This window comes from Notamacropus eugenii, chromosome 5 (genome assembly GCF_028372415.1).
Source record: "Notamacropus eugenii isolate mMacEug1 chromosome 5, mMacEug1.pri_v2, whole genome shotgun sequence".
NCBI lineage: Eukaryota > Metazoa > Chordata > Mammalia > Diprotodontia > Macropodidae > Notamacropus > Notamacropus eugenii.
Window position 1 is genome coordinate 342,424,064 of NC_092876.1, and position 14,610 is coordinate 342,438,673.

At 37.9% G+C, this 14,610-nt stretch overlaps 1 protein-coding gene across 2 annotated transcripts in view; it reads left to right on the forward strand.

The window, feature by feature from the left end:
* PARP9 (poly(ADP-ribose) polymerase family member 9) overlaps positions 1–14,610 on the forward strand; it is a 51,299-nt gene that overhangs the window by 1,600 nt on the left and 35,089 nt on the right. The window contains exons 2-3 of one of the 2 annotated variants that reach the window (XM_072613805.1): positions 7,519–7,617; positions 12,974–13,770. In XM_072613805.1, coding sequence (XP_072469906.1) covers positions 7,533–7,617; positions 12,974–13,770 — 882 coding nt within the window. In that variant the 5' untranslated portion in view covers positions 7,519–7,532. The remainder of the gene's footprint in view (positions 1–7,518; positions 7,618–12,973; positions 13,771–14,610) is intronic. The other variant, XM_072613806.1, reaches the window with a different exon arrangement.

Below are 14,610 nucleotides of genomic sequence, written 5' to 3' on the forward strand. Positions count from 1 at the left end.
AGGTGGAGCCCATTTAAGGAAGCTTGATTAGGAGAGGCTTGTTTTGTAGGAAGGCCCATACTTTTTGTTAGTTACTAATGAGGCACCTGGTCACAAAATTTGTTGTACCCTCTGTCTCTGAAAAGTATATATATACTCTGAGGTGAGGTTTTGCTTTTGGGCTTACTCTTTGGAAGAAGATTCCTATGCCAGATGAGACTTGGAGTAGCTGTTAAGGAGCCCCCTGGCTTTGAAAATCCAGATGTTGGTGCTTCTCTGGTAACTATGTATGTATGTAATGAGCAGACACTTGGATCTGTCTGTTGGTCTGTGATGTATATATTGCTTATGTTCAGACAGTTAGAAGCCCTGTCTTTTGGTCTTTATTTCTCTGCTTGTATTTTCTCTGTTGGGATATGTGATTAAAGTAGATTGTTGACTCCTCAAAAGTTGCTTTCCTTTTAGAAGAGCAGGTCTAAGGACCTGTGCTAGCAGTTCATTCTGGATATGTCAGGGTGCTTGCTGCCACACATACATGAAAGATCCTTATTGAGTTCCTTGTAATTGGTCATTGGTATAGATCTTATATTTCTCTTGGCTCTTGTATGTCAAATCTTCTGTTGAGTTCAGGGTTTGTTTTTTTTCTTCTAACAGGGCCCTGAAAGTCTGACAGTTGATCAAATGTCCACTTTTTGCATTCAGAATTATGCTTAGCTTTCTTGGATATGTTATCTTCAGTCAGAGGCCCATTTCTTTTGCTCTTCAATATATAGTGTTCCAAGACCTGTGATCTTTTAGTGTCCTCAATGCTAGGTCTTGTGTGATTCTAATTGTGAAACTGTTACATGTAAATTGTTTTTTTTTCTTGTTGTTCATAATATTTTGTCCTTAATCTGGGGGTTTCAGAATTTAACTATAACATTTCTGTGAATTTTCCTCGTAGGATCTCTTTCAGGTGGTGATTAGCGGATTTTTTCTATTTCTACTTTTCCCTCTTACTCTATACTTCAAAACAATTTTCTTTAATTATTTGTTGTATTACTGTATCAAGATTCTTTTTTTTGATCTGAACTTTCAGGTAGTCCAGTTATTCTTACGTTTTCTCTTTTTGATCTGTTCTCTAGATCTGTTTTTCTTTTGAGATGTTTCACATTCTCTTCTATGTTTTCATTCTTTATATGTTGTATTTTTTATTTCTCCATCTCTTATAACTTCACTGACTTCCCCTTGCCCAATTCTGATTTCCAAGGAGTTATTTTCTTCCTTAAGATTCTGGATCTCCTCTTGTACTTCGTTGACTTTCTTGTCATCATCTTCTTGTTTTTCTTGTATTATTCTTATTTTTCTTTTTAATTTTTTCCTCTATCTCATTTGATTTTTAAAGTCTTTTTTAAGTTCTTCAGTGGATTCTTTTTGGGCAGCTGACCATTTGACATTATTCTTTGGAGTAGAAGAAAGTATCCTCCTCTGAAGACGGACCCCAGTCTTCTCTATTCCCACAGTAGCTTTCTACAGTTGAATTCTTTCTCCTTTGCCTGTGCATTTTTTTGTATAATAATTTAGTTTTTGTAATCGCCTCTAGTCCTGGGGTATGGGGGATAGTGTCTCTGGCCTCTGATCCTTTTCCCTTCTCCCCTCTGACCTTGAACTCAAACCAAGACCTATACCCTCCTGTAAGTGCTCACAGCCAGCAGCATCCCACCCCACTACTTCAGCAGTGGGTGAGTGAAGTCGGGGTGAATGGACAGAGCTGGTTCCTTCTCACCCCTGCTTCTCTCTGCAGCACAACTGGGTCTGATATTCCTTGTCAGCAGAGCTTCTCTAAATCTTCCCTAGGTCATATTCCCAACTCCCCTTACTGTCTAGCGGGTTCTTGTGACTGGGGCCCAGACAGTCTCCCAATCCAACTACCCCCAGGGCTTGCCTCCAGTTGTTAAAGCAGACACACTCTGGAACTGTTTACTGTTCACCAGAAGGAAATCCAGGGATTTTTCTTTAGGTCTTCTCCAATTATACCAATTATTCCCCTGTTCTGCCCCTACTATTATTTCTTTTCACTGCTCTATGTTCACCTAAAGATGCTATTTTATCTCTTTTGTGGAGAAAAATGTTGAGAGCTTGAAATTCTCTGACCTATTCCACCATCTTCCCAGAATCCTCTTGGGAATAAGCATTTCTATAATGCTTACCATGTGCCAAGCACTGTACTAAGTGCTTAACAACTATCTCATTTGATCCTGAAAACCCTTTTGAGGAAGGTTATTAATTATCCCATTTTGTAGTTGAGGAAACTGAAGGAAACGGAGGTTAAGTGTCTGGCTTAGGGTGACACAGCTTCTGTCTGAGGTTGGATGGGAATTCTGGTCTTTCTGACTCCAGACCCAGTGCTATCTCCACTGCCCCACCTAGTTTCATCTGAGACTAAGCTGTTGAGCCAGGATTTTCAAAGGCAGGTCATTGAAGTTAAGAGTTAACACTGTCCACCTCATCTCCACTTGTCTTTGTGCCTCTTTATTCTGGGCCTTTAAGCAAGTTTCCTAGGTTTAATAATGACAAGGTCTAGGAACAAAGGAAGAGCTACTTCTGATAGCGTTTATTCCTGTTCCTTGGAGATCTATCCAAGGACAGGAGTACATCCATGGAATCCCAGTTTAAGAAAAAAAAAAAGCAAAACCAAACTCAGAACAAATTCTTCCTTTCCTTGTGAAAATGTCATTTTCTCTGGGAAACTGAAGACTTTAATCCAGGTCTTTTTTTACTCCAACCTGGTCCTTGATCCCCTATGTTATTCTACCTTTCAATATTATGCTTAAAAAGTATAATTTTAAAATAATTATTTCATTTGATACTTAACCATCCCATTTGGGGTAGTTATACTCTTTTATACTTGGCTATACTTACATGAAGTATTATCATCCAGATTGTATAGATAAGGAAAAAAACTCACAGCAGACCACTGATGAAGTAATTTCTTTAAGTTGACCCAAGTAATGGCAGATATCTTAAAAATTTTATTCACAATTATTTAAAAAATCATTATTCAGTATTTCTAGTCTTTTCCTCACATTCAGTTGGTGAGAGAGAAGGACATCTTAAACAAACAAAAAAGATCTTTGGGAAAAGTTTTCTGAAATTTTCCAGTTTTAAATTTGAGCCTTCACACTATGTAGTCACATCAAAGGTGTTACTCATACACTAATATATACTCCTCACAAAACACACGTGTATAGTAACAGGCAGTAGGATATACGCATACATATCTTTATAAAGTGTGCCCTGCTTTATGTATATGCAAATACATATTTGTCAAACATGTGAGTTGTGTTTTGGACATATCGAATTTGAGATGCCTTTTGGACATTTAGATCAAGATTTACAAAAGCAAGTTGGTGCTGTGTAATTGTAGCCCCAGAGAGAGAATAAGGTTGTGTGTGTCCATGTGTGTGTGTGTATATATACATATAACATTTGGGTATCATCTGCATATGGATGATAATTGGATCCAAAGAGCTAAGGATACTATCCTGTGAAATAATATAGAGAAGAGAATGGAGAATTCAAATAAAGCTTTGAAGAATACATATCTACTGAGCATGACAAGAATGAAGATCCAGTCAAGGAGACTGAAAAGGGGTCTGGCAGTTAGGAGAAGAATTAAGAGATGACAGTGTGATAAAAATTCCAGAGAGGAGAAAATATCTAATACAAGAAAGGGATCAACATTGTCAGATACTACAAAAGTCAAGAAGATTGAGAATTTGTAAAATACCATTTGATTTGTTAGGGAAGAACTCACTGATAACTTTTGAGAAAGTAATTTCAGTTAAATGATGAAGCAGGAAGCCATATTTTCATTACAAGAGAGGAGCAAGAGAAGGAGAGGAATCTATGTAGTATCTACAGCCTTCTGAAGGAACTTAGCAGAGAAGGGAAGGAGAGACATCTCGTGGGAGTGGTACAACCTAATGAGAGTTTTTTGAGTTTGAAGTGGAGGGAATATGAACATGTTTGTAGGCAGCAGGAAAAGAGTTAATAGATGGGGAAATGGAAAGTTAGAGAGATATCATGGTGGTGTCACCACCTGGAGAAGATAGGAGTTGATGGGATCAAGGGTGAATGAAGATGGTTTGGTCTTGACCAGGAGAAGGGCTATCTCATCAGAGACTGAAGTGAAGGAGAAGGTAGTAAGGAAGAATAATGTCAGAGAGGTGTCAGATGTGGGAAAAGGGAGAAGCTTCAGCTAAGAGGGTGTGTTGTGAGAAATGTAAGGTTGAGTGTCCAACCTTCTGAAGAAGCAAGCCTGCCATATTTGGTTACTAACTTGGACATATAACCTCCAAATGCCTTCCTGAATGGTCCTCTAGACCCTCTCTTCTCACCAGGAGACAATTGGCAGCATGCAAAATTGACCTTTCATAAAGACATCTAAAGAATTAACAAAAGAAACAGGAGAAAAGAGTGGGGTAAAGAGAGCCAGTCATTTTTCATCTTTGTATCTCTAGCACCTGGCACAGTGTCTTATTGGGCACATAAATGGTTGTTTATTAAAAGAACATCTTTGCTCAGCTTTGCCCTAAATAATGAAGTAAACTCAGGTAGAGAAAATTGAAAGGAATTTATTAAGCATCCCAAGGCAATAAAACATTGAGAACAACAATTTCAAATCCCCTGCTTCTTTTATAGACAATCTTTCATAATAAGAGCAAGATAATCCTATTTTCAAATGGGACTCAGCCATTGCGTTTCATCTCCTCTCCCACTGCTGCCTAGTAGGGAAAGGAGATAAGAGACATGGGCATGGGATGAAAATATATGTGGCTATGTACTGACTAGCAGCTGACAGGTGATATCAAGGATAGGGAGATGGGATCAAAGTACTTGCTGCTTCTCCCAACAGACTGGTTCACACATATCCAGATATGGGAGACTGGAAATCATGGAATCATTCAGACTGACTGAAGACAAATTGCAACATGTTGGAGAAATACTTGTATCATATGTACATATATATATATATATATATATATATATATATATATATATATATATATATATATATATATATATATATATATATATATATATATATATATATATATATATATGTATGTATGTATGTATGAGTTGGTAGAGTTGGATAGTGCCACAGTTCTGAAGTTTTCAGACCACTTTGGCAGTGAGGAAAACTATGAACCATTAATCCACCCACTGCCCCCTGTTGTTGTTCTCAAAGAGAATCAAGCATATTATGAGAATGATATTGATGGGTTACATGCTCTGGAAACCTCCCCCCCCCCCCCCAAAAAAAAAACCCTCTCCTTGAACTTTCAAGTCTCTGGCATTGGTCTGAGGCTATAATCCTCTCAACTGACATTTCATTATTGCCTTCACCCAGTTCTCAGTTACCCTTAACTTAGCCTAGCTCTTCTTTGTCTGTTACCTCCAGATTGCCCTCCATCTACTTCCCTCCCTATCTAAACCCCATTTGCTTTGTCCAGGTATTCTACCTCCACTCATCCCAGCCTACTGGCCACTCTCATGAAAGTCCTCCCTAGACCCCTCCTCCAGTAACCCCAGACTACTTGGTCATTCCTACAACCCTCTCACAGGCCTTCTATATAAAAGATCTATCTTGTCTCATGAAAGTGCTCAGATTCTTTAAAAGTCTGGCCAGTATGGATTTGTTTAAATAAACCTTGTCTTTTGTATCACCAAGGCAATATTCACAGCACGGATGGTGACTATGAATATGCTGGCATAGTTCTGAATCACCAAGTATAACAGACTCTCCATATAGAAGGCAGAAGAAAAACATGTATTCAGACAACCAGAAAAGCAAATCCCAACACCAGAAAAATGAATCCATCATAGCAACAAATAAGTAAACATATGTGATCACTGCAAGGGGTATCTCCATTCCCAAGCCTTCTCCACCTGCTGGGGCCTTCCCACAGAGAAACACTCCTAATCCTTATTGTCGGCTTGCCTGTGTCCTCTCTCTTTCCTTCTGCTCTAATTGCTGTCACCAACTTCCTCCCAGTTGTGCTTGACCCTTCCTGTTCCACCCATACAGCAAGCTCCTCCCACCACATGTGACTTAGGCTTCCTTGTGATTTAAGCAGGTCACATGGGCCTATTAATGGATGGGAAAGATCTTCAAATTAAGCAAAAACACTTTAACTATACATCTTTAAATGGCTGAAAGAAGGCTTGAGTTGAATTCATTTGGGCAAGACCCTTGTGTCACTGTTTTGGAGTTCCAGCACCCCTAAACCTCAACAATATCTTGAATTATGTGTGAATTGGATTTAAGTGAGGCAGCTCTGTGAAAAATCAGTCCCACTCTCCTCCAGAGTCATTTAAGTCCCGTGGTAAAACAAAAGTCCAGACTGGCAATAGCCTCGATTGTAGTAGGTTACCTTGGCCTTTCTAACTTAAAGTCTTTCCCAAGTCTGAGTTTGTCTGAGGCAATGCCTCAGGGCTAAGTGAGACTTGAGTGGAAAGATGGCCTAATTTAACGTTAAAAAAAATAAAATCTGTCTTGGACAAGACTTTCAGAGTTTCTGGCTAGGCCAGAAAACAATGGCTTTTTACACTCATTCTAGATCATCAAAACTAAACATTGAGACAACTTGACTTAGACTAGGGGCTATTACTGGCCATTTTGTAAAAGCCAAAGTAATTTGATTTGACACAAATGATAAAAGGGTAGCTAGGTGGCTCAGTGGATTGAGCACCAACCTCAGACACTTACAAGCTGAATTACCCTGGGCAAGTCACTTAACCCCATCTGCCTTAGATTCCTCATCTATAAAAGGAGTTGGAGAAGGAAAGGGCAAATTACTCTAGTATCTGCCAAGAAAGCACCAGATGGGGTCATGAAAAGGTGAACAAGACTGAAAAATGACTGAAGTACTGATGTTAATAGAATCAGAGATCTAGAGCTGGAAGGGATGTGAGAGATCATCAAATCAAAGCTTCTGTTTTACAAATGAGGAAACAGACCTCCCAGAAACTGGAGGAAGCTTACACAGTGAGCAAAGCCATGATCTGAAGTCAGATTCTCTAACCTCAAATCTAGTTTGCTTTTCACTGCATGCCTTGTGTGATGCCTAACACCAAGTATTCCTTGATTTGCTTTTCTCTTTTTCCCCCATATTTTAGGTAGAAAAAAATGTGTATGTTTCATATCTATGTATCTTCTCTGCCCCTTTTCTTAGACTGTTTGTGCTTTTTAGTTGTTGGTCAGAAAAAAAATATCCCGAATTGGAATGAATATATTTGAAAATCCAGCCAAGCCTAATTTCACAACACAGGCTTCATCATATCAATGTTTCATTGTCTCTTTGTCCTCCTCTCCTCTAGCCCCCGGTGGTCATCTTTATAAAGTTAATGATCAAAACAACCTTGTTAATTTTTTTCTTTTTAAATCCAAGTATAAAATCTACTTAGAGTCGGTACTTGTTCAAGATTTCAAAAATTATCTTATTGATTTCTTTTTTTTTAATTAAGACAATAACATAATCTTGCCTCCTTTAGGAAATCTGGAATCTATGGCATCTGCCAAAGCCAAGCGAATATTGGCAGCTTCCTTCTCCAGTGACACTGGTGTTGTAAGGACATCTGCTGTTAGTGACGGTTAGTGACAATCTTTATCAAGTTTCTCTAAGTCACATCTAAGAGAAATAGCATAGCTGGTGTCTAAAGCCAATAAACATCTTGTTATGAAATGCTCACCGGTACACATCTGTTTAAGGCATTCCCTATAATTACTTTTAATGGATTTTAATTTTCTGTCATTTTAATCTCACAATCATTTTCATCATTTTCTCTCCTCATAGGAACTTGGAGGGAACATCCTTAACATCTTTCTTTACGCAGATGAATCCCATATCTACATCACTACTCCTGACCTCCTACCTAAGATCTAGTCACATTTCCAATTGGATTGAATATTTTTTTGGAATATCTTATTGTTATCCTGAACTCAGCATGTCCACATTAATAACCTTGGATTTTTGTGATAGATCACCATCCAGGCCATTTTAGACACTTAATAAATTTTTATTGATTTTTGACTTGCTCCATATCAGGTGGCCAGCTCTGAGTATTTTCTGCACAAATCCACCCATGGTCTTTGACCATTTACCTTCTAATCCTCCTCAGGAAACCTGCCTTCTGACCAGGGCCTGATCATAAGGTCAAAGATTGTGAGCTAAGAAAGGCGATAGAGATCATTGTTTTTGAGTGATTAATAAATTTTTCAAAGTTCATATGTAAGTGAAGAATATGAAAGAGCAGGAATTTGAACAGAGGTTCACTAACTCCAAATCTAGCCCTTTTTTACTGCACCTTGTGAGCAGGTCTAACTAGACCTTCTTAAGTCTGGAATTAGAAATAGAAAATAGCTAGCATTTAGATAAATATTTTAAGGTTTGGAAAATGCTTTACATGTATTTTCTCATTTAATCCTCACAACTCTGTGATAAAGGTGCTATTATTGCCACCTTATAGAAAATGGAAACACAGGAGCAGTTAAGGTTAAGTGACTTGTCCTGGGTCCCACAGCTTGTGTCTAAGGCTGGATCTGAAATTGGATCTTCCTGACTCCAAAGTCAGCACTTTTTCTACTCTACTTCCAAGCTGCTTCCAGGCTGTCACACTGTGGAAGAAGTTCAGAAATCAGAAAAATCAAATAAAAAGACAGAGAAAATATCCGTATATAAGATCGGAGCAATTTGTTATCCTCACGGTGATAAGATTTAAAAATTAAGAAAAAGTATCACAATGTAATTCATCAATATAGAGGATGCTGATTGGTGATAACTGCTTCCTTTTTGATCATTTCTAGAACAAGATAACCAAATGGAAATGGCAGCCTTTGATCTTGGTCATGAATGAAAATATTTACATTTGAAGATTCTGAGGAAATTTTTTCAAATTATTTCTTTCTGTTGACACAAAAAAAAAATGATATTTTTCTCCTCACACTTATTCCTCCCAAATCCATGGTGGGTAGGGGAAGGACCCCTTGTAACAAATATGCATAATCAAAGGAAAAAAAGATTTTACACTGACCATGTCTCATTTTCCACTCTGAGTTCACCACTGCTCCATCCAGAGGTTCTTAAATCTTTTATGTCTTTGTCAGAGTTTCTAAGTCTTTCCAAGTTGTTTTGTCTTTACAATGTTGTTATTATCCAAAATGTGCACCTGCTTGTGCTTACTTCATTTGTCTCCAGTTCGTGCAAGACTTCTCAAAGCTGGGAGATTTAGAAGATGCCCCTTTCCATTGTAGCATGTCTGAATTTACATCAGTTATGGCCGTGGATCCACATGTGAGAGTTGCTCTGTGATAATAAGATATCTGCCAATCACATCTCGCATCCATGTTGTTGGAAAGCTTAAGAAAGTCTCCCTTTTTATTATTTTGATGATTGTTGCTGCTGATGATCCTTCATTCTCAAAGAAGACCAGTGACTTCAGGAGGGTGAAGTCTTGACTTGCAAATGAATTGGATTTAGGAGAGGCAGAGCTGTGCCAAGTTGGCCTCCCTTTCTCCTCCAGATTCATCTGGGTTTACTGGCAAAACAACAGTCAATATGAATTGCAATGGCCCCATTTTGGGGATTGGCATTTGTAATATATGCAAAAGGATTAATTAGAAGAGATTCTTATCTAATCAGCAAATTTTACAGAAGATTGAATGGTCTTGTAGGTAACAAAACATTCTCATTCTCTGTGTTCACCAAGACAGAGAGTTTTAAATTCTATTCCACCAGTGGAGACTAGAACCTAGATTTTCTCAATCCCACTCTCTCAAGACACCAGGTTACTCACATCATTAACTCTTATTTAATTTTCTTATATAGTGAGTAACAAGAAACATCGATCAGGACCTTAAAGAGTGATTCTAGTGCAAAAAAATGTTGTCACCTCTAGAACTAATTAAATTCCCTTGACCCCTTTGGCACTTACAGCAGAGCAACAAGAATACTGCTTAACTGGTGTTCTAAAGTGAACCCTTTCACTTGTGAGCTTGGAGAGTCCTCAGTTGAATTTCCTTGGTAGCAACTCCAGATTACAAATTGGCTGTTTCTGAAAGGGCAATCAGCTTTGGATTGGCAGGGTGTAAAGGGCAAGGCAGATGAGCATAGGCTAGTGACTTTAGGCTACATGATTTCACTAACTATAAGACAACTAATGTCCCATGCTCTTCCTGGAGAACATGGCAGCACCTCATTTCTTACTGTTCAGTTGTTCAGTTTGTTTCAGTCATGTCTGACTCTTCGTGACTCCATCTGGTGTTTTCTAGTCAAAGGTACTGAAAGGGTTTGTCATTTCCTTCTCCAACTCATTTTATCAATGAGGAAAGTAAGGCAAACAGGGTGAAGTGAGTGGCCCAGGATCACACAGCTAGTAAGTGTCTGAGGCCAGATTTGAACTCACCCAGAGGAGACACTCTATTCACTATACCACCTATTTACAACAAGCAACACCTAATAGGTCATTTCAGTTAGGTTATACTTTACCCTCTGGTTGACACAGTTCATACCATGCTTGAAGAAGATTTCTCTTGAAACAATATTGCTAGCCAGCAGAGGGAATTCCTGTTCTGGTTATAGCTAATCAAGAAACAAAATTCCTCAGAGAAATTTCCTCATTTATCAAATGAAATATCTGAATAAGAGAATGTATGTAATAAGCAGTCACCAAAAAAATGGGTTGTCTAGTCATCAAAAATCCCAGTGCAGAACACTTGTAATTTAATCAACACAATTTAATTCACCAATTAGCAAATGACTTAACTTCTCTGGACATGGCAGTTTGGTGTAGTAGAATGTGCATTTAAAACAGAATTAGGATATTTGGGTTTGGATCCTAGTTGGTCTGCTACTAACTAGATGTATAACTTGAAGCAAATCATTTCACCTTTCTCAGCCTCAGTTTCATCATGTGTAAAATTAGACATTTAGATTAAGTGACTGCCAACATGCCTTCAAATTCCATGATCCCATCTCTTCCTTTTGTCATAATGTTAAGTACCATGTTCTGATTGCTTTGTGTTTGCTATTTCCATCTTTTGTCTTTCCTTGGTCTATGTAGATTCCATCTAACTGTCCTAATGATGAGAAACTTTTTAGGACTTATATAGATCTTCTTCCCAAATAGGAACATAAGCATTTTAATCTTATTAAGTCCCTCATGAGTTCTTTTTCATGTTTACCTTGCTATGCTTCTCTTAGGTCTTGTGTTTGAATGTCAAATTTTCTATTTAGCTCTTGTTTTTCCATCAGGAATACTTGAAAGTCCTCTCTTTCATTGAATATCCATTCCCTGTCCCCTTAAGGATTACACTCTTTTTTGCTGGATATGTTATTCTTCAATGTCATCCAAGCTTTTTTGCCTTTTGTACTACCATATTTTAAACCCTCCATTCCTTAATGTGGTAGATGCTAAAAATTGTGTTATCCTGACAGTGGCTCCATGATTCTTGAATGATTTTTTTTCTGTTGGCTTACAATATTTTCTCCTTGACCTGGGAGCTCTGAAATTTGACTATAATATTCCTGGGAGCTTTATCTTGGAATATCTTTCAAGAGGTGATCTGTGGATTCTTTCAGTTTTTGTTTTACCCTCAGGTTCTAGGATATCAGAGCAGTTCTCCTTTGTAATTTCTTGAAATAGGATGTAAAGACTCTATCTTTGATCATGTCTTTCAGGTAGTTCAATATTTTTAAATTATTTCCCCCCAATCTATTTTTCATGTTAGTTGTTTCTTCAATGAGATATTTCAAATTTTCTTCTATTTTTTTTTATTCTCTTGACTTTGTTTTGTTGTTTCTTAGTGTGTCGTGGAATCATTAGCTCCTACTTGCCCAATTCTAATTTTTAAGGAATTATTTTCTTCAGTGAAGTTATGTACCTTGCTTTCCATTTATCCATTTCTGTTTTTCAAAATCATTATTTTCTTTGGTATTTTTTGTGCCTCTTTATTGTTGTTGTTGTTACCAAGCTGTTAGTTATCTTTTCGTGATTTTCTTCTCTCATTTATTTTCCCAGTTTTCCTCTACTACTCTTATTTGATTTTTATTTTGATTTTTTGCTCTTCCTTTACCTCTTTTAGGGATGTTTTTTAGGTTGGTGTCCAATCTGCATTTTTTCCTTTGAGGCTTTGCATGAAGCTGTTTCCATTATTATTGCTTCTCCTAAATTTGTGTCTTGATCTTTCCTCTCACTGTAGTAGCTTTTTATGGTCAGGTTCTCTTTTGTTTGTTTGCATTATTTTAAAGTTATTTGAAGGGGAATGTTGGAAGAGCATGATTCTAGTGCTTCCTCCTCTCTACTATCTTGACTCTGCCTTGAACACAGTACCTTACATGTAAGATGCTTAGTAAAAGTGTGGATTTGGTTGGATTTTTATTGTTTATAAACATGCCTAATTTATGGAAATTGTTTCTAACTTTTCTATTGTTCTCCATGTTTGTTTGAATCATACAATGCTCCAAAGCAGTTGCTTACAATTCAAAATTAGATAAGATGGTCTCTTTTAAAAATTCTTTGTTCATTTGTATCCATTGAAGAGAAATGGGGAAGTAGAATCTTTCCCACAAATGTTTAATGGCTGTGGATTGAAAATATCTTATTAAGCAACATCTAGGAGTGAGAATGACTGGGCCAAAGATTCTTATATATTTTTCTCCTGCCTAAGGGACCATGTAAAGCTTTCTCTGTGTACACAAATTATGTCTATATAGCCCCTTTCCAGTGGCTATCACTATACTTCTGGAGTGTGGCTACCAAGGTGGGTCAGTTGATCATTTCATTTGCCAGAGTAAAGAGAAAGAGCTTGTTGTGATTACAAGAGGGTCATCTCTCTTCTACAAGTAGGGAACACAGTTTCTAGATTGAAAGAAGATTCCTGCTTCACTTTGCCTTATTTCCATTGAAAGACTGGCTTGCCCATTCATTTCCTGTTTTATCCATTCCATAGGCCTCATGGAACTGAAGAGTCTACAAATTAACATTGGCAGTGATAACTTAAAAATCTTGAAAAGCTGTGAATCTTTGTTCAATGATGTTATCAACAAAAAGTTTCAATGTACTTCTAACCTGGAGAGTGCTACGGATTCTGCCAAGGTCTTCAGCAAAATTTTGTCCTCTCAGATAGAACTATCTGTCTGGAAAGATGATCTCACCAGACATAATGTGGATGCTGTGGTTAATGCTGCCAATGAAAGCCTTTGCCATATAGGGGGCCTGGCCTTGGCCTTGTTGAAGGCCGGAGGCCCTATTATTGAAGAGGAAAGTAGAGAACAAATCAAGAAATCAGGAAAAGTGCCAACTGGTCAAATAGCTGTAACAAGCGGAGGACGACTTCCCTGTTCCCAGATTATCCATGCTGTTGGACCACAATGGAGGGAGACAGATGGACAAAGATGTTGCTCTCAACTTGAAGAAGCCATTATGAATATTCTGTATTATTTGGTCTGTGAAAATTCTGGCATAAAGACAGTGGCAATCCCTGCCTTAAGCTCTGGGATTTTTGGCTTCCCTCTGGAACTGTGTGTAGAGATCATTGTGAGCACCATTGTGACCTTTCCTTATAGTCAAAGCAACATCTTAAAAGAAATCCATCTGGTGAGCAATGAAGAAAGCACTGTGGCTGCATTTAAAAAAAGCTGTGAACATTTTCTGTGTAGAAACCTATCAGCAACCCCACCTTTAGCTTCCATTACCCTCAACAATGTGAACCTCCAGCTCATAGAGGGATCCATTGAGAAGCAGCAGGTAAATCTGGGGATCCTCAAGCTAGCTTCCTCCTTTGTAGGCTGTTAGCTAAGAAGCATTTTTGAACATCTATTTGCAAAGCCTCTACTAAACTAGGGAAAACATAAAGGAAATGGAGGAATCATCTCCTCCATAGAGGACACAAGATGACAGCAGCAGGGGAAAAGAAGCACATTGACATAAAAGGGCAAGAGAATAGTGCCCAAGAAACAGAAAATGAAACAGTGCCAACCTAACATACACATATTAAAAACATGTAGAGAAAGAACCGAGCTGAGGATTGCTAATCACGGAAATCACAGAAAAGTGACCTTAGAGTTAAATCTTGAACAAAGGTATGGATGTAGATTGACAACAGGAAGGCCATTGGAGATGTGTAGAATACTTTTTAAATAGTATTTCAAATTAAATAGTATGCATTTATGCAAAAAGTATCTGATTAACATATATCCCTAAATTAGGCACTGCATGAAATAGAGAGGGTGGGTTATATCCAACTGTCATGACAAATGAAAGCTAATTCTCTTGGGCATTATATTTGATGTCCTTAGGTAGTAGTGATCTAAAAATCACTAATCATTTGTTAGGCTCCTATTATGCAGGAAGCATCTTGTGAAGTAGTAGGGAACACAAAGAAAGATCAAAGACATCCTTGCTTTCAAGGAGTTTACAGTCAAATGGAGGAAAACAACATGCCAATAGTTATGAACAATTAAGCTACATGCAAGATAAATTTCCCTATGCACACAAAATGTGTCTGCATGGGACTTTCCAGTTTCTCTTACTGCATAGCTAGAGTATGCTTACCAAGGTGGGCCATTTGCAAGAGCAGGCACTAGG